This window comes from Pelophylax lessonae, assembly GCF_965119305.1.
Source record: "Pelophylax lessonae genome assembly, chromosome: 1".
Lineage (NCBI taxonomy): Eukaryota > Metazoa > Chordata > Amphibia > Anura > Ranidae > Pelophylax > Pelophylax lessonae.
The window spans coordinates 70,980,391-71,001,708 of NC_138768.1; the positions used below are offsets into that span (position 1 = coordinate 70,980,391).

At 40.5% G+C, this 21,318-nt stretch overlaps 1 protein-coding gene across 2 annotated transcripts in view; it reads right to left on the reverse strand.

The window, feature by feature from the left end:
• Window positions 1–212: 212 nt before the first annotated feature.
• The window catches only part of NPR3 (natriuretic peptide receptor 3), a 163,734-nt gene continuing 142,628 nt past the window's right edge, over window positions 213–21,318 (reverse strand). The window contains exons 6-8 of one of the 2 annotated variants that reach the window (XM_082272494.1): window positions 8,694–8,823; window positions 2,547–2,631; window positions 213–714 (exon numbers count right to left, since the gene is read on the reverse strand). In XM_082272494.1, the coding sequence (XP_082128620.1) occupies window positions 603–714; window positions 2,547–2,631; window positions 8,694–8,823 (327 nt within the window). In that variant the 3' untranslated portion in view covers window positions 213–602. Of the gene's footprint in view, window positions 715–2,546; window positions 2,635–8,693; window positions 8,824–21,318 lie in introns of both variants that reach the window. The other variant, XM_082272493.1, reaches the window with a different exon arrangement.

Sequence of the window (21,318 nt, forward strand, 5' to 3'; positions counted from 1 at the left end):
ATAAGATGGACAGAAATTTGGGCTTCAGTGCTTCATTGTATTTGCATTCAACTCAGCAGAGTCAATTTAGGTTCTTTCATGTACCTTTAAAATTACTACACAAATTGTCGCATTGAAAATTGTTTCAGTTACCCAATCAGCTGCAATTCAATGCATATAATTAAAAAAAAAAAATCTATATAAATTTTTTCTACATCTTGTTAAAAAAAACTGTGACATTTTTTACAATGCCATTTTATTAGCTATTAAAACAATGTGAAATCACAGTTTTAAAAATCTGTGATTTCAACAGGAAAGTGTTACCTCCATCTAAGATTTTTTTTTAAAAAGAAATGCAAAGGGTTCTATGTTAACAAAAAAAAAAGAAAATTTATTCAGCGCAAATTTTACCAATTTGCTTGAAACTGTCCCTTTTCATGAGATGAAAGGCCATGTGGCATCGTATGATTACTAAATCATTCCTGAGATTCTGAAAGATAAAATTAAAAAAAACAAGAATATGATTTTGCTACTCTTCCGTGAGTGATCCATCTGACGCAGAGATGTCTTTGGTTGCATCTTCATAAAATCTAATACACATATACAGTATATATTGTTTTAAATTAGGCCGCAGAGAAGTTAGATCTTATGGAGTCCTCTCGGAGTTGCCTGTGTTTTCCGATGTTGCAGTCATCATGAGGATTTCGCCTTTCAATAGTTATTCTGTATTTCTTCCTATATATAGAAAAAATAAAAATACAAATATAAGTGTGTGAGAAAGGCGGAAGATGAGACACCACTGCACTGTTTCTTATTATTTACTGTATGTCTTAAAGCTTTTTAACGCATACTGTTGGACAGGTCAACTTGGTTTGTCAAAGACTGGTCGGTAAGGAGAGCTTGGAATCTTTTTGTGTCTTGTCATAGGCGCTGCCTTTCGAATGCTCCTTACTGAAGAGCATTGGAAAGGACAAGACAGCAAAATTTCACTTGCAGTACTTTGCCGTATTTTAAAGGGATTGTAAAGGCAGAAGGTTTTTTTTTATCTGAATGCATTCTATGGATTAAGAAAAAAAAAAACCTTCTGTGTGCAGCAGCCCCCTAATACTTACCTGCACAAATCTCTATCCAGCGATGTTGCAGGAGTGTCTCAGCTGCCCTGAACTCCCCTCCTCATTAGCTGAGACAGCAGCGCTACGTGATTGGCTCCCACTGCTGTCAATTAAAGTCAGTCAGGCAATCAGGAGAGCTCACAGAAGAGGGACCCAAGAAGAGGAGGATCAGGGCCACTTTGTGCAAAACCAACTGCACAGAGCAGGTAAGTATAACATGTTTTTTATTTCAGAAAAAAAATAAAAAAGAAGACTTTACAATCACTTTAAGGCACTTGTGAAAAAATGCAAGGAAATGGAGATCCTCTAAAAAGAATGAAATGAAAGAAGTTATTTTGGCCATACTCCTCCTGTAGATTTTGGAAGTGCAGTTAGTTCTGCACTCCTGTGATTGAGGATTCAGCCGACATCGGGCTAAAATCTGCTGTCGGCTGACGTCACTCAGCCAGTCCAGACTCTCTCTGGATTGATCCCAGCTTTAATGTGAGGATTCAACCAGATCCTTGGGTGGCACCTGGCTCAGCCTCTCATCGTGACACAGAGCCTGAGTCAACCCCCCTGCACAACCTGGCGCTGGAGGAGCAGAAGGGAGAGCCGGTGACAAAGCCATGCCCTCTGCTCAGTAAAGACTGAGAACCAGGTAATCAGTGGTCTTTACATGCTAATTTCTCGGTCTAGAGGCGGCGGGGAACAGATGCAGCTTTGGATCGATGTTACATCTATCTAGGTAATTAAGACAGTTTTTTTTTTTTTTTTTAATATCCCCGCACTCGTCTTTTAAGCATTTTTATTTATCAATTACTATATGAAAGGTCTATAAACAAAAAAAAAATGAATCAATATTTGGTATGTCCATCCTTTTCCTTAAAGACAAAAGCTGGCCACACCAAACATTATTTGATTTACTTTTTTCTGCTCATGCACTTTGTAGGTGGTTCATTGATTAAAAAAAAAAACTATTAATTGCAATATTGTAACATCATCCTCATATATATTGTATCTCCCAACTAATGCAGTTATGTTGTCTTTAAAAAAATGTTTAATACATTTTTTACTAGTAACTAGTAAACACAACTTTTTTTTTCTCTAATCCAGTGCAGAGGAACATTTAAACGTGAAAACATAGATCCAGCACTCAAAGCCAATCAGATTCTGCTGCACTGCACATGTGCTCACAGTGAACTTGCTGAAAGGAAGAGCAGACTTGGTGACTAATTGGTATGTTGTTGCTCCTCTACTGTCCAAGCAAACTCTGCCCTTGTGTCAGTGGAGGTCAAGGTGTGCTATCTGGGTGCCTGGATCATAGGATTATGAAGAATTACAAATCCCTTAGCAGTAAAAGTTAAAATACAAGCATTCTCAAGTTTAGCTTTATAAAAAAAAAATATGTAAAAACTAGAACTTGGTGGATTAATAAACACGTACTGATCTGTCTTTTAGAATTTCAGAACACACCTGAAAAAGTAGAATGCCATTAACAGTCCTGTGCCTAGAAAGGCGCCGACCACAATCCCGGTAACTGCTGATTCTCCTAAACCACCTGCTTAAAGATACAAAAAGGAAAATATTTGTGTTATTTTGAAATAACATGAGATAAAACAGGAGAAAATATAACAGAGCAGAACGTATGGGGTAGAAATAGAGGAGCTGACACCACTTACTTCTGTTTAAAGTTCCCTAGCTATCTGGTACAGGCCAATATACTGGTTCTGGAGAAGTCATATTGAATTTACTCAATAAATAAATGTAAATTATGTCACTGCCCTTTAAACCAGTATGTCTGCTGAGAGCTGCACAATTGGTATGCGTGACTGCTGTCTGGGGTTCCAAGAACAATAGCATTAGGCAAAGAATAACTCAGTTCTCTTAAGGTATATGTACAGTACACCCCAACTAAACAACATTTAGTTTGCTAAAGCAGAGAGTATCAAACAGTTGGCATGTTTTCTTTAATATATTACTGGTTTCAGTTTTTACATAGTTAGATAGTTACATAGTTGGTGAGATTGAATAAATAAATCAGTCCATCCAGTTCAACCTGTGTGGATGTCAATATCAATCCCAAAATCCCTGTATACTGGGTTCATTAAGATGCCCATCTACTGTAAGAGGTTTTTAGGGTGTTTTCACACTTGGAGCGATTGCCTGTTCCGAACCAGAGTTCGATTGCTCCCACCTCCCCCTGCCCCCAATGGACTGTGTTCACATTTGATTTTTGTATCCGAACCGCGGTACACTTGTGTCATCGAGCTGCAGCCGGCGCATACTCATGTTGCTTGGCAACCGCTGTAAACGAGAAGGTGCCAAAATGGATAGAATTGCTTGCTTTGGTACGATTGCGTTCTCATCAGAAGTGAACCGTACTGGAGTTCACATGAACCGTACCCCAGACTACCCTTTTTAGGTGGCAGTAAAGAACCCCCTACACAGCTTATGATTAAACTGCTTCTCCTCCAAGTTCATTGGTTGGCTGCATGTCCTTAAGCTTCCTGAAGTTGAATAGTTTTTTCCCCTATGCTAGAATTACAATTGAGGTATACTGTATGTATATCACTATTATATCTCCTCTCAAGCGTCTCTTCTCCAGGGAGAATATGTTTAATGCATGTAGTTGTTCCTCATAACTGAGGTCCTCCAGTCCTTAGCTTTGTTTCCCTTCTTTGGACTCTCTCCAGTTCCAGTACATCCTTCCTGAGGCCTGGTGACCAGAACTGGATGGGATACTCAAGATGTGGCTGCACCACAGACTTGTAAATTGGTAGAATTATAATTTTATCTCTTGAGTAAATACCCCTTTTCATGCACATGAATATTCTGCTTGCTTTGCTTGCTGCAGCTTGGCATTGCATGCCATCGCTGAGCAATCTACAAGAACCCCCGTTCCTTTTTCATCCTGGATTCCCCCAAACGTTCTCTGCCTAGCAGGTAACTTGCATTCATATTTTTAGCTTTGCATTTTTCAACATTAAACCTCATTTGCCATGTAGTTGCACACCCTTTTTATTTTACTGAGGTCTTCTTGTAAAGTTTCTATAGTCTGTTGTGAAGTTATTGCCCTGCTTAGCTGTGCTTTGCATCTCAGTAGTTCTGATCTCCTCCTGATCTCCTGCAGGCTCTATATAGTCACTCCCTGTCTTCCCTGTCTAAATTTACTCCAGGAATGGATTCATGTAGTTTATTAGGGTAACTTATGTTGACAACTTGTGTCTGCATGATGTATAGTGACTGGGAGATGGTTGATGGCCTACACCACCCTTTTTCACCCGGGGTGCCTTATGGGTTCTTCAGGGATGCCTTGGCAAAATACCTAATAAATTGCCACAATTTGCCCAAAAATTTTCAACAAACCAGCGACTGGGTCTTTTTTTTTTAAAACAAACCCACAGGTTTTTATTCTGCAGCTTTATAACTTGGGCATCCTGCGGGTTTACCACTGGCATTCGAACAACCAATAACATCATTGGTTAATAAGGAGGATGCTGGGTGCCTGCATAGCATCCTTGTTTGCCCTTTTCCTGCCCCACTCTGTCAACACTGGAGTCATGTTAGCTGAGAAAGGGGGAAGAAACTGATGGAGAAAAGAAACAATGGAATACTAGTGAGTACCAGTGTGCAAAGGTGGAGGGATAAATGTTGGGTGTCCATTCTGTGTATGATGGTGCAATATGTAAGGGTGTCACGAGAAAAGGTTGAGAAACACTGGCCTAAACAATGACTTTTATGGCAGAATCAGCAGGTATTATTTTTTATTAAAAGCATAAAAATAAAAAATTAAAGCTAGATTTGAAAATTTCTATTACGTTAAGTTAGAAGAAACTTTTCCCAATGACCAGAATAAGGTGATTTTGAAAACTTCAAAGAGACGATTATGAAAACAGGGTTAAAAGAAAGGTTTTCTTTTAAAAATGGATCTCACTTTATAAAAAGCATTGTCAAAACTGTTTGTTAGAGTGCAATTGGGCCAAGTCACAGGAAAAATTAATTAAGGAAGTGAAGGCAATAACAGGTGCAAATTATACTTCCATTCTGCAAAGAGCTGTTACATTTTTTATTTAGAGGTAATTGAGGATGCAGCGGTGTACAAATGGGTGTGAAATTTCCTGCATCCTATTTTGTAGGGAACCATCAGTAGTGCCAAATATAGCACTCATGATTGCAAAGGCAACGTCTCATCTGTTTTTGGCAGGTAAGATGATTGTTAGCAGGACTCTATGGATTTATACTGGTTCTTGGCGGTCATAGGGAATGCAGGATGACTGACCCTGTCAGTCCTTTAATTCATCCAGGACATCCATATGAGTCCTCCAAGTTCCCACTGCTGATGGCTTTGTGTACCACTTCTGATGGCAAGGATAGGGTCACGCAGAGGCCTTTTACCAATTTAGTGAGGATGCATTTATTTATAAATTAACAGGCATTTATAGCTACAGTATTAGAAAACCTTGCCCCCTAAGGGAACCTGATGTCCTGTTTCCTACCTTTAGGCTGCTTTCACACTTATGAGAATTGGATGCCGGCTTCCCCACATACAACTTGCATGATGTGGTGATGACATGGAGATCGTGACCAGCTCTCAATGGAAACGGTTCACATCCCTGTGACTGCTGCCAAGCGGATTGCACAGGAGTCCTTTGTGTCTTTGGCTCCGCTTCAGATCTGAATTAAGGCAAAAATTCGGACCTGATTTGTCCCTGAAACAGAGAACAGGGACGCACTGGACCCCTGCTGTGAGCAACTTCCATTTCAAGTGTGAACCCAGCCTTAATGTATCTCCCCAGGTTTTTATATACCTGCTTCAGTCAGTCACTCAGAGAGTATTGGAAGAAAAAGGTAAGAATAATAGCCAGGTATACTTTACAACAAACCAGTGCTTTTCTCATAACCAGCACATACTAACCTTTCCTTTGAAAGGTATAGAACTCCGCGCTAATGGTCTATCTGGATATAAGGCAAAAAAGATGTGTACAAAAATATATGTGCAAATGGGAAATATGTAAAAGTAGTGTAAGATATGATATATAGTGAAGAAGATGTAAAAAAGATATAAGATATAGGCTGCAGCCTCCCTGGATATTAGTCCGGAGACTAAAAATAGAATAAGAAAGGTAGGGTGGTAAAAAAACTCACTCACCAGAAACACCCACCCCACACAGGGGTATAAGGCGGGTGTATAAAAGTATCCAGCGACCAGAGATTCTCGGTATCTCCCCTACTCCTGGATAAGGGCATCCTGGAAGAGGTCTAGGAGATCCTATATGGAAGTATCCCTGGGGTAGTGGCGGGTCTTACTGAGCTCCTATAAGCAGATAATGGTCCGGGATGTCCGCAGAGAATCACTCATAATAGTGTACCAGGGAATAATAAATAGACAAGGCACATAGTGTGATACCGTCTGGGTAATTTAATAAGGCAAAAATAGAGCGGTACTCACATAACAGGAGAAAATACAGGCATGTAATCGTGAGTCTGGAGTGCGATGCGGTCCAAGCCTCGATCTCGATCGTGAGAAACCGGAAGTGTACCACTTCCAGGACGCCCTTATCCAGGAGTAGGGGAGATACCGAGAATCTCTGGTCGCTGGATACTTTTATACACCCGCCTTATACCCCTGTGTGGGGTGGGTGTTTCTGGTGAGTGAGTTTTTCAGAGTGTTGTCACCTACTATTTATTTTTTGGAATTTTACACTTTGAATTTAGTCACTGCATGTGGCATAGAGACATTTAACTTTCATTGGACTGTTTATGAATATATCCGTTGTATTTTATATTTGATTGGCACTTTATTGCACCTCAATACCACAGTGTGTGGTATAGTTGGGAGATTCCATATGCACTCAAGCACTTTTTTGATATGCACTTTTAGATTTGCACTATTATTATTATTATTATATTTATTAATATCTGTTTTATTTTTGATTCATCTAAAGATTCTCATCAAATCACATTTATATGCACTTGTCACTTTATATGATAAACACTTCTGCATATTGAGTTTTTATCACTGATATTATTCTATTGCACCATATATATTTATTAGCACCTTCTAATATTAGGCAGCGCCACCATCCTACCTTTCTTAACCTTTCCTTTGTTCCCCTACATTCCATTCAGCCACTGGGAATTTAGAAATACTTGAGAAAATTAGAGCTTACACAGGGTTCAGAGCATGAGGTTGCTTTAATAAAACCGGAGAGTGCAAAATCTGGTGCAGCTGTGCATGGTAGCCAATCAGCTTCTAACTTCAGCTTGTTTAATTAAGCTTTGACCAAAGAAAAACTGGAAGCTGATTGGTTTCTATGCAGAGCTGCACAATATTTTGCACACTGTAGTTTTAGTAAATCAACCCCATGTGTGGCAGATTTAGACAGAAACAGCCGTGGAGGGATTGTTTCCGTATAACAATATAAGAGGATCCATGTTAAGTATAGCCTATTATTGTTTATTTTAATTACGAACAAAAACAGGGTGCCAAGACAGGTCAGTATGACATATGGCAGAGCAAAAAAATAACCAAGGTTGGTCTTCAAGACGTCAGATAGAGTATTGTTGTCAAAAAAGTTCAAAAGGGGAAAAGAATAGGCTTTTTTGTAAATGTATTTGTCTATTATATTCTAAAGTTTGTTAACTTTGATTTGTATAATATAATTATTATTAATTATTTTATATATTTTCTGACAGTGTGCATCCATGGCAAAACCAGTAAGCCTAGCACTGCTGCACATTTCAAGCAGTCTACATAAGTGACTATGCAGATCAGTCTTTGCCAAAAGGGAGGGGAGGGTGCATGTTCCTCCTTATAATTCATCAGCGGTGCGTGCAACGCGATCTCTAATGCTATTTGGCCCCAGATTACAACATTAAATAACTGAGCATCTTGCCAGCTGTAATATCTCATACAGAAACCCCCAAATACACTATATATATATATATATTCTCTCTAAGAATAGATTTTGGCGTAAGCCAATTTTTTTCAGTGTACAAGGCACACACGTGGTGCTGTGAGACATGCAAATTAAAAGTGGCATTTACCAAGAAATCATTTTCTTTCAGCTGTCTTACTATTTAGAATGATATTCATCTGGACCAGGGGTGAACAGCTGATGCAGAACTATAAGTCCCATCATGCCTTTACCTCTCCAAGTCAAACTTGTAACTGTCTCATGGGACATTTATTTCCACAACAGCCAGAAGGCAGCAGTTGCCCTTCTATGATCTACACCAGGGTTTCTCAACTAGGGTTCCATGGAAACCGAAGGTTCCGACAGAGGCTGCAAGTGGTTCCTTGAGCAAAGCACAATTTCTGCCTCTCAGATCAGTTCCCGAGCAACAATGATTGTTTTAGCTATCTGTAAGGGGGTAATTCTTCCCAATGACCACAAGTGTAAGCAGCATTTATCCCACTGACCATCACACTAATGTATCATGAGTTGTAGAGGAAGTCATTTTTAGCAGAGATTCCCTGAGACTGGAAAGTTATTTAGAGGGTTCCTTTTGTGTTTAAAAGGTTAACAAAGGCTGATTCACACCATTAAGATATATTTATAATGATATACATCACCGCCATTAATACTCCTATGCAAATTTACTACATAAACAACTTACATGTTTTACATGGAGGCACCTGTTCGAATACTTTATTTTCTTCTAGTCTTATTCTACCAGATCCCCACAGGAGCTTCACGTTTTCTCGAAGGGCAAAGTTTCCTTGAATTCCATAGTAGTCTGCAATCACCTATATGGAATAATAAGAAGTAACAACTTATTAGAATATTTCAATATTTCTACCAAAATAAACATCAAAGGACAACTATACCTATTTAAAGTGGTTCTAAAGGCTGAAGGTTTTTTTTAACTTCATGCATGTAGGTAAAAAACCTGTGTGCAGCCCCCCCCCCCCCCAAGCTCCTTAATACTTACCTGAGCCCAATCTCAATCCAGCAATGTGCATGAAAGCATCTGCTCTCTCAGCTCTCTCCCTCCCCATTGGCTCAGACACAGCCATTGGCTCCCACTGCTATTACAGCCAGTGAGGAGGGAGTGGGGGGCGGTGCTGAGCCCTGTTCTGTAGGTCTTATGGACACACAGAGCGGGGGCTCAGGAGCATGCATACACTTGTAATTGGGGCACTCGGCTGGGGGGCCCACTCGGCTGGGGGGGGGGGGGAGCCCAGAGCACTAGTGGGTACCCAAGAAGAGAAAAATTGAGGCTGCTTTGTGTAAAACCATTGCACAGAGCAGGAAACTATAACATGTTTGTTATTTAAAATAAATCAAAAATGTACCTTTTAATATCACTTTAACTATTATGTAACTCCACTCAGGGAATGAATCTCCTTCTTTCCTGAGTTACATAATAGTTAAGTTCTTACCTTTTTCTTGTTCCAGCGATATTCTCTGTGCAGCCCTACCTGGTGCTGCATAGCTCTTCCTGCCAAAATGCCCACACTGGATTCTCATTTTAGTGCATAGGCTGCCCCATTCATTCCTATAGCGGTACTCATGGCAACCTCTATTGGTCCAGTGGAATATGGCGCTCCCATACAAATAAATGGGACCATGGCTCACTAAGAAGGTGACCTAGCGGGGACATCTTTGGAGGAAAATCTGCACAGCACCAAGCAGGACCACACAGTAAGGCTGGGTTCACACTAATGCGGTCTACAGCATTTGTACAGGAATTGCACCAGATTCATGTATAAATGACATGCGCATTCAGTGTGATGCGAGTTGAGCCATACATTATGTATGGCTCAATTCGCACTGGATCTGCACCAAAAAAGTACAAGACAATTTGTTTTGTCTGCACTGAGATTCCATCTGATTCCACAGTTTGTACTTCATTATGCAAACCGATTTGGGGGTATCATTAACTTTATATTGACACCCACAGCGGTTTGCAGAGCACAATGTGAACTGCCTGCGATTCTGTAACCGGTGGGCTGCACAGGAGGGTGGTTGGATTAATTAAAAGACACGTTGAACTAAAAGTACAGCTGCGTAGGTTTTTATTTTTAGGCATTTTTATTTTTTGTTTTCACCAGGTAATTTTACCAGTAACTGCCTTCCTGTGCTAGGATGATAATGCTCACTTACTGAACTATATCTATGGAGAAGCAGGGTTGTTCTCCTAGGACAGGGTGTATGTTAGGACTGAAGAACAACTACCCCTCTGAGGTGTTCTGTAGTACACCAAGGTACCCTAGGCAGGGCTGAAATGACTGCTTGAGAAAATAGTGCACACGACGGCACTGGATTCCTGGCAGGTATTTTTTTCACTCATCAAAAATATATAACAAAAGTTTTTCAAAGGTATATTTAACATACCAAAAGAAAGCAAAAATTAGAAATTCATTGGTAGGCTTTACATACACTTTTAGATCCACTCCAGTAAAAAAAAGAAAAAAAACATTTTTTTGGACAGAATATGAAAAGGTTAGAGCCTCTCTCGAATTTTTATTTATGGCCTGTGTCCACAATGAGGGGATTTCTCTCCAGTGAGGAGATCCTCATACTGAAACATCAAAAAGTCTAAAAATGTTATGGGTGATGAAGCTTAGCAATGTCCACACAAAAATATAATTTTCTTTCATTTTTGAAATTATCCTAAAGAGGGTAAATAATATAGAGTTATGTAAACCAAATCCAGTTATATCACCAATAGCAACTAGTCAGGTTTATTTAGCTGGTACTGGGAAAGTCAATAATGAAGGGCGAATTATTGCTTGAGTAATGGCATCACTTTTCATTATGCAGCTCAAGTGTAGCTCGAAAAATGAATCCAGACACTATCTTGCCTAGCTTTTACTGGGCTCTGGAAAACAAGAATAAGGCACAGGATGGGAGTCTAAACAGTTACTCAACTTTCCAGAAGATCGCCATAGGACCAGACACATGGAAATGAGCACAATGAACATAGAACTCTTACCAACTCCACTATACACAGCCCTGCCTGAAATCTTCATACGGACAGGCTCTAATTTCATTGAGAAGGCCCTATGAATCCTTTATACCATCTACTTACTTCTCTCAGTTCCGGCAGTAGATGTCTCCCCTGTACCATTTTCTAACATATCACCCCTTAGTCCCTAATCCACGCAAATATATATTAAAAATATATTTAAAAAATATCAGATTATGTGTTATGAGTTATGCATTAATTAAATATATTTGAGCATTATGCATTGGGGGTTTTAAAATGATTTAACCTTTTTTTGTCATCACCCTATTGTATATGTTATCAACCAGCAATCCGGCGATATAAAATAAACAACTTTTCCTGGCTCATTTTACAGCTGTCCTGGAACAAACCTGAACAGTAGGGCGATTGGCCATAACAGTATAGATAGGAGTCACACTAGGGGGGGATTTACTAAAACGGGTGCAGCTGTGCATGGCAGCCAATCAGCTTCTAACTTCAGCTTGTTAAATTGAGCTTTGACAATAAAGCTCGGTTCATATACTGTATATGCGATACGGGAACCCTGCGAATCCACTGCGGGTTCCGGCATCACATTCAAATCGCACTGCCATATGTGAATCGCTGGGGGTGTCAATACAAAGTTAGCGACACCCCCAGATCAGTTTGCATATCGCAGTGCAAACTGAGAGTTCGGACATGGATCGGATCGCATTGGTGTGAACCACTATGCGTTCCGACTCCTGCTGCATACCCAAAAAAGGGTCCTGTTGTGTCCAAATCTGATGTGAATTCAGACATACAATCTGTATGGCTGAATTCGCAACACACAGTCATCGCCATGAGATTTTCAGAGCAGTGCACTGCGAATCAGATGCGATGTCTGTCATCACTATAGTGTGAACCGGGGCTTAACCTGGAAGCTGATTGGTTCCTACGCAGAGCTGCACCACATTTTGTACACTCCAGCTTTAGTAAATAGCCCCATCTCCCCTCGTTATCTCCATCTGCTAGTAGATGTAGGCATGATTTGTTTAGTCACTTATACACAGTATGGTTCCTGTATGAAAAATGCTGCACTTTTTTTTTTCGTAAGAGAGACCTACTTTGCAAACTGAATGATATAAATGTATATTTTTCTTTCTTTTTTTTTTTTTTTTATACTTTTTACTTTTTCTAATACTCAATTAAAATCAGTTTTTTTTAATCCAATATAAATCAGTTTACACCCTCAAAAATGTAAAGTCTCAAATTATATGTTAAACTACTAATATTTCTGCCTAAAAATTATTCTTACACCATTGCATGTCTTTTCTGCACTAAAAAAAATCTGTCTTCTTGCAGTGAACAACAGCAGAATTTTAGTTCTATTTTGTTACATCTGTTTGATAAGTGGTTAAAAATGCCTGTAGATGAGATCAGATATTCAGAACTGTCCTGTGCATACATCCCAGATAAGTCTCAAGGAATCCATCCAGTTCTTATTGTGCACTACAGCACAGCTAGTCCCTGTGCTGTACAACTAAGGAGATAGGGCAGGTAGCAGATTGACAACAGACAGCCGGAAGGGCTGACACCATGGGGTAGATTTACTAAAAGCGAATAGACTGTACACTTTGCAAGTGCAGTCACATTCTGCAAATGCATTTGTTTTAGTGCTTAGTAAATGAGATAAAGCTTCACTTTACAAAAAATACCCTTTTTCAATGCAAGGAAAATAAAAAAAAAAAAACTGCATTTTTGCTTGCACGTGGAGCAACTGCACTTGCTGAGGTGTAACTGCATTTGCAAAATACACAGTCTATTTGCCTTTAATAAATCAATCCCATAGTCTTGTAATTTCAGTCCACAGAAAGGCACGTGCGTTTTCAAGACACTCTGAGTGGCTCTGAGGAAGAGGCTAAGCCTCGAAACGCGTCAGCCGTCATCTCAACCGGACTATGGACAATTACATGGACTATTCCTGACACTCAAGCTATTGAGTCTGATATGATCATTTTTAACTTCTGTGAGTAGCCATTTTTATGTTATATTAATAAAGCCACATTATTGAGGATAATGCACTAGGTCGGTGCGCCCTTCTTTGTTTTTTTGTTTGCAGTACTGTTGGACTACCCCAGTCCTTTAGGGCAGCAAGACTTTAGCCATCCGAGACGCCATATGTGAGTCCCGTGGGAAGTGTGGTCGGGGAGCTTGGATTTTAAGCACAGGAGAAAGGTGATATCACCATATGGTTTTTGATGTAGTGCAAGGGCCTGTCTGATTTCATACACATTGGAAGTGTTTAGGTTTGAGCTAATATTATATGGTTTTGGTAAATCTAAAGGAAAAAATCTAAACAAAATTGTATAGTTTGTATCCAGGCGCCATTGACACCTGAATGTATCATTTTCAGACTTTTTTTTTCAGGTGTTTTTTGCAGGTGTAATCTGACAAAAAAAGAAGCTCATGTACTTTTTTGAGCTTCAGGCGTTTTGCTTCAGGCGACAAAACGCTCATAAGTGAACAGGGGCCTTGAAATGAATGGGAATTTGCTTGCTGGGTGTTTTGCGACTTCAGAGATGAGTGTTTTACAAGCTGAAAAACACACGTGTGAACAGGGCCTTAAGGATTCTTGGCAAATCAAGTAAGGCCCCTTTTACATGGCCTTTCCGATCAGGTCCGCCTGTCCGTTTTCCAGGCAGACCTGATCGGATGCCCCATGCATCTCTATGGAGCAGTGGATGTCAGCCGAGACATCTCCGCTGACACCCACTGCTATCCGATCTGATCCTGTCCATGAAATCTGGACGGATGGAAACTCTATTTTCCATCTGTCTGGAGGATCGGAACGCATACAATCGGATGAAAATGGACAGGCAGTCCGTTTTCATTCGATCTCCCAAAGAGGAGAGCGGGACTCTGACAGCTCCATCTCTGCACACAGAGCGGAGACGGAGCTGTCATCCGCCTGCTCAGTGGGGATCGGCGGATTTTTTTAAACTTTCTGTTTTTTAAACGGAAGAAAAATAGGGTTCTCTTCCGTCTCAAAAAAGGAACTGAACAGAATGGACGCAAAACAGATGTCAGCGGATGGTCATCCGCTAACGTCCGCAATCCCATAGACATACATTATCTCCGTTTTTCAGCCACAAACGGATGGGAGGAAAAACGGACATTCGGAACGCCCGTGTGAAAGGACCCTAAGGATCTGAATTAAAGTTTGCCAACATGCTTCCAAGTGTTCACCTGAAGGAGGTTTATTTCTCAAATGCACCTGATAATTATGGTGCAGAGACCTGCATTGCCCCACTTCTTTCTATCTGCAGAAACCAAAGAGCAGTAGAAGCCATATAGCTTTAATGTTATATCTTCCAGAACTGTAATTTATCAGTGGAGCTGATTAAGGGTCCTTTCACACGAGCGGTGCGCCTGGCGGACTCAGTTTTGCTCAGCAGGGATCGATGCACCGATCCCCACTGAGCAGGCAGATGACAGCTCAGTCTCCGCTTACTTTGCAGACATGGAGCTGTCAGATCCCCACTCTCCTCTATGGGAGATCGGAAGAAAAGGAACCGCCTGTCTGTTTTCATCCCATCCTATCCGATCTGATCCTCCAGACAGGTGGTAAATCGGGTTTCCATCTGTCCAGATTTCACGGACAGGATCGGATCAGATAGCAGCGGGTGTCAGCAGGGATGTCTCCGCTGACATCCCCTGCTCCAAAGGGCTGCATGGAGCATCCGATCCGGTTCGCCTAAAAAACTGACAGGCGGACCGGATTGGAAAGCCCATGTGAAAGGATCCTATGACAAAAGAAGGTCAGGGCAGGGGGTGCAGTGGGAGAGGGTCAAAACTAAATTGTGACCAAGTTGAATTATCGGTGCCCCATGACAGCATTTTATGACAACATAAAAGGTAAAGTGCAGAAGCCCCGACACGTTTGTATTGTGTCACAAGAACAGAGTATAAGCTGGAATTGAAATGTAACAGACAGATTCTGCCTGGTGGGTCTCCAGACACTAGACGAGCAAAGCTTGCTTCTTTGACTTGGCCCCATTCATTCTAGATAGAAGCTAACCAAAAGCTGAAAAAAATTAAAAGTAAATACTTCTCACATTTTTCCTATATGTGAAAAATACAGCAAATGTAATAGCCAAATACGAGACTAGATTTTATTATTCTAAATTCTGTTTGTGGCTTCTTTTACTAAATTGTGGTCGGAGCGTGTTTAGACTGTGGTAGGAACATGTACATGATTAACACAGACTCGCACTGTGCAACCAAAGTGTGACTGATCCTTAAGTAATCATAATTTAATGATAATATTTCAGAACCTGGTTCCATTCCGTAGAAGAGCAGAGAACACACCGATTGTTTGCATTTTTGTCCTTCGCATATTTTTGCCTGAAGAATGTCAATTATGCAAAAACACTTTAGAGACAGCCAGCAAAAAAAAAGAAAAAAAAATGCTGAGGGCTTATCAAAACTTGCAGCAATGTCAGGACAATAAAACTTATTTATTGCCCGGATGGGGGATTCTGGTCTGTGTCTGGGACAGCTATACTCTTTAAAATCCATAGAGGAAGCAATTTTACAGTCACAGCTTTCTTGTTCCAGAAATTCAGAATGTCCTGGCTTTGTTTCACTATTTACTCAATTAAAGGAGAGTTCCACTTTCAAAAACACATGAGCCCAGTGAGTAATTATTATAGGTACAGCTCAGGCCCTCAATGTAAACCTAGGGGAGTTGGAGACAATTCCACCAGACCACACAAATAAATGCATAAAAGGGGTTATTTTTAATGCAAACCTCATGTTAATAAATCCAGAACTATTGGCAGATTAAGACTCCATTCACACCAGCGCGACTTGTCAGGCGACTTATCAGCCTGACAAGTAGCGCTCCCTCACGGTCCATTGACTGCAACAGGACCCGTTCTAATAGGAGCGACACAAGTCGCTCCAACTTAGAAAAAGGGTCCTGTACTATTTCGGGGCGACCTCGGAGCGACTTGCATAGACTTCCATTATGTGAAGTCCTTGCAAGTGGCTCCGAAGTCGTGGTGCATGGGAATGCACAAGTCGCCCCCGAAGTAGTACAGAGTCGTGCTGCCCCAGTGTGAACCGACTCTAAATCACAAATGTAATATATTGCAGTTTATCAGTTCTTGGATGTGGGGCCTGTACAGTATTAATTTTTTAAATTTTTGAGGCTTTTCTCTTTTCTTTTTATCAGCTGATCCTGCCAGTAACACAACTCCTAAACTAGGGTGACAATGCTCACTCACTGTACTATATCTCTTTTGAGACGTAACATAGTAGGAAGCATATTGGGACTACAAAATACAACCCCCCCCCCCCCCTCCACCTCTTCTCCCTGGATTTGTAGTTTACAGAAGTGAAATGGGCATGACTGATAGCACTCAGCTCACTAGATTTCTGGCAGAATTAACAGGGTTTTCTTGCACTTATTGAACAGATATAATACAACACTAGACTTTTGTAACATCCCACAACACTGCGGGGTAGGTGGAACTAATTGGCTTTGTGGACTATGGATCTCTGTATGACATTTACATTGCTGTGATTCTTACAGGCAGGGTGTTTATTATTGCAGATAACTACCTATACTGATTTTTATTGAAGTGTTTTGAATTCTTACTGATGTATGCATATCATATATATATATATATATATATATATATAGGGCTTTTTTTCAACGGGAACGTGGGGGAACGCAGTTCCGGCACCTCCCCACTGAATGTATGTAATGGCGAGGAGTTATAGGGGGTCCTATTGATGATGGCTACTGGGGGATCTATTATCACTGGTGGGGATCTATTTTTGAATGGGGGTCTATTGTTGCTGGGGAGGTCTATTGTTGCTAGCGGGCAGTCTTATGTTGCTGGGGGGGTCAATTGTTGCTGGGAGCGATCTATTGTTGAGGGAGAGGTCTATTTTTGCGGGCTGCTAGAGGGTCTATTGATACTAGTTTTTGGGAGATTTTTTGTAGCTGCAGGAGGTCTATTGTTGCTGGGGTGGTATTTGGTTGCAAGGAGGACCCATTGTTGCTGCAAATTACTTTTTTTTTTTTTGCGCCACAAAATGATACGTATCTCTGTATTCTCTAAAAGGGGTGGTACTGGGAGATAGGTAGGGGGTGGAACCAAGTAAGGTAGGGGCAGAGACAAGGGGCGACTCAGAAAGGGGGAGTTCCTGCACCTATTTCCTTAGAAACAAAGCCCTGAATATATATATATATATATATATATATATATATATATGCAATAGGATGTGTAAGTAAAAGAACTCAAGACATCAAGCGGCGCTACCTACTCATTAGGAATAATGAAACACTCCTTGAGAAAGAAGTTATAAACATATGACACATCTATACCTTTCAGAGATTTTATATACACATTAAGATGTGATATTACTAAATATATATACATGCACTAAGCTGTGGCCTATTGACTATCACTGGCATTCCTTTGGTGTGTGATGGTGCCATAGTTTCCTTTTCATATGTTTATCACTTCTTTCTTAAGGAGTGTTTCATTATTCCTAATGAGTAGGTAGCGCCGCTTGATGTCTGAGTTCTTTTACTTACACATCCTATTGCGTATTTTGTTTAGTTTATACGGTGGCTGCTTTTTTTAGGTATATTTTTTCCTATTTTTTTTTTTTTTTGGCGCATCGTGGAGATTTCTTGAGAATATCACGAGTGGATTTCCCTATTATATATATATATATATATATATATATATACAATTATTGTTCGCTCTGGAAACTTTCATTTGGCTTAATGCTTAATAAAGCTTTTGCTGATAAAAAAAAAAAAAAAAAACATACACACACACATTATATATATATATATATATATATATATATATATATATATACATATACATATATATATATACATATACATATATCTGTATCAAAGGCCATGTTTTTTTTTTTTTTTCTAGATAGAGTAGGGAATAGTTAAAAGCTTTGTCCCCTTCAAAATAATTCACTTTACTTCCTATCCTGTATACAGAACAGGAGTGAGAAAAGTAATGAAGTGCCCCCACTAGAGATTTTCCCTCACAAACCTGTTCTGTGGATAGTTCAACATTTTGGGGTTGATTTACTAAACGCAAATAAGATGTTCACTTTGCAAGGGAAGTTGCACATTGCATGAAACTCATCCCCAAAGCTTAGCGAGTGTGATGAAAGTTCAATTTGAAATGAATACCCAAAAAACGAAAAAAAAAAAAAAAAGTCAGCAGAGCTGCACCTCATTTACTAAGCTCTACAAAGGGAACAGTCTATTAGGTTTTCTTTGAAGACGTATTTCTATATACTGTACACTATATTCCGAAAAGTATTGGGATGCCTGCCTTTACACGTACATGACCTTTAATGGCATCCCAGTCTTAGTCCGTAGGGTTCTATATTGAGTTGGCCCACCCTTTGCAGCTATAACAGCTTCAACTCTTCTGGGAAGGCCGTCCACAAGGTTTAGGAGTGTGTCTATGGGAATGTTTGATCATTCTTCCAGAAACTCATTTGTGAGGTCAGACACTTATGTGGATGAGAAGGCTCCATTCGAATTCATCCCAAAGGTGTTCTATCGGGTTGAGGCCAGGACTCTGAAGGCCAGTCAAGTTGCTCTACCCCCAACTCGCTCATCCATGTCTTTATGCACCTTGCTTTGTGCAAGGCTGCTCAGTCATGTTGGAACAGGATGGGGCCATCCCCAAACTGTTGCCACAAAGTTGGGAGCATGACATTGTCAAAAATGTCTTGTTATGCTGACACCTTAAGAGTTCCCTTCACTGGAATTAAGGGGCCAAGCCCAACCCCTGAAAACCAACCCCACACCATAATCCTCACTTAACCAAATGATTTGGACCTGTGCACAAAGCAAGGTCCATAAAGACATGGATGAGAGAGTTTGGGGTGGAGAAAATGAGATTGGCCTGCACAGAGGCCTGACCTCAACCCAATAGAACACCTTTGGGATACATTAGAGCAGAGACTGCGGGCAAGGCCTTCTCATCCAATATCAGTGCCTGACCTCACAAATGCGCTTCTGGAAGAATGGTCAAACATTCACATAGACACTCCTAAACCTTGTGGAAAACCTTCCCAGAAGGGTTTAAGCTGTTATAGCTGGAAAGGGTGGGCCAACTCAATATTGAACCCCACATACTAAGATTTGGATGTAATTAAAGTTCACTTTCTTCTAGTTCGAACAGTGATAGCCTAAAACAACTGGTGTTTATAACACACAACTCTCTCAGCTCTACAAAAAAGTACAAATAAAACACACAGTAAGAAAGCAACAAAAAAAAAAAAAAAGCTAGGGAGTGACAGGAAAGGAAAGAGTCAATTTGAAGTAAAAGGAGAATGATGACCAAAGCTTCTGTATTTTGGCCCTATTTTTCCTATGGATCACAGGAGCGCAGCTTGTTCTGCACTCCTGTAACCCATTTTTAGCCGACAGCAGGATAAAGCCTCTAGTCAGCTTACGTCACTCAGCCAGTTCAGGCTCTGAATCATTCATGACTTTACAGTCGGGATTCACCCAGGTACATGGACCAGCATCTGGCTCAGCCTCTCAGTGAGCCGCTGGGAGCCTGGGCCAGCCACTCCTGCCCCCTGTGCAGCTCATTGCTTCAGTGAGCGCTGGAGGGCTAGAGCACAGAGCATTGACTGACAGTCACCAGCTCTCTGCTCACTGAAGCCTGGGAACTGAGCGATCAGCGGTGGGGGACCAATGCTGCATCCACCTAGGGGGAGTATAATTCTTTCTTCTTTTTTTTTCTTATCCTACACTTCTCTTTTAAACATGAGAGGATTTTAGTAAAAAGTTTTTTTTTTTTTTACTCTCCAGGCTTTTTGCAGTTGAAGTTACAGTGCAAATCACAAAACAAAATCAGCAATCTGCATGTCACCACTGCATCTAATATAGCCAAATATGTGTTTATCAGTGGTCATGCTAGCAAGCTGTTTCAGTATCACTAAAAAAGGAGCTGCTGTCCGTGGCACTTGTAGAGAGTGAGGCCTCGGCTTTCAAATTGGCTATCAGTCCCAGTGGGGTGAGGGCTCTGGAGTTGGATTGTGCATTGTTGAAGTGTTGGCATAAAGAACGTGCTAGACATGCCTGGTACTAGGGTTACCTGATGTTCTGTAAGCCATACCAGGTATGTCCTTGGTCCACAATTAGATTAGATAAACTTAATCATACAAAGGCCAATTTTAAAACAATCAAGCTCCTGTTAATCAGCATGACATGTTCTAAAATTGCAAAAATATCACATCAGAAGTGTGAGGCACCCTAATAATATATTATGTGCTTCTCATAATAAAACTCTAGAGGCCTCACCGTGAAACCTTTATCATTTTAATTGCCAAGGAATTTCAAAGGGACTTCATAGAGACACATGTTTATAGAGTGACTTTTCATCTGAAAACATCTGCTAGAGTCGAGATACATTAAATGATATAGTTATAGATATAGTTATAGATCCAAAGTGTTGTAACTAAAGCATGTGAAATGTTAGTAGGCTGAAATCTGAAACAAAAAAGCATCCATGATGGATACTGAAAGTAGGTAGGGGGTTAGGAAGACAAAGTCCAAGAAATGATGGTCCACTCACAGCTGACAAATGCTGCACTCTACAATAACAAAGCTGTTCTCTATGCATTTATTTTACTCTTGGAGTTCTGAAATGACCCTAACAGTATGTGGTCTGTCATATCTTGTTAGAACAGAATGATGCTGCTCTCTGGAATCATATAAATATTTATGGGCACAAGCTCGTACAGCTATCTGGTTTACATCTAAGTAGAACATGACCAGGTTACACAAGAATGTGATACAGATGCCACAGCCAGCATTCAACATAAACAGCTTACATCATTGTATTTTTCAGAAACAACAAAGCAGGAGCGGCTTTTTTGCTTTCCATAATAATTGATTTTTTGTTTGGCGAACAGGCAGATGCCATCCAAATTGGCTTTAAAATTGGCCTGTCACTGAGCAGTAGAATGAGGAGGGTGAGAATGAGCAGACAAACCCTGAAATGTGAAATGTTTTCCCACACAGAGTTGAAGTGACAATAAAGGTTTATAAAAAACAAAAAACAAACATGTCATACCTACCTGCTCTGTGCAGTGGTTTTGCACAGAGCAGCTCTGATCCTCCTCTTTTCAGGTCCCCCACTGGTGCTCCTGGCTCCTCCTCTTCAGCAAATGCCCCCAATAGCAAGCCGCTTGCTCTGGGGGTACTAGTGCATGCTCGCTTCTAAACCCTGCTCTAAGCATCCATAAGACACAC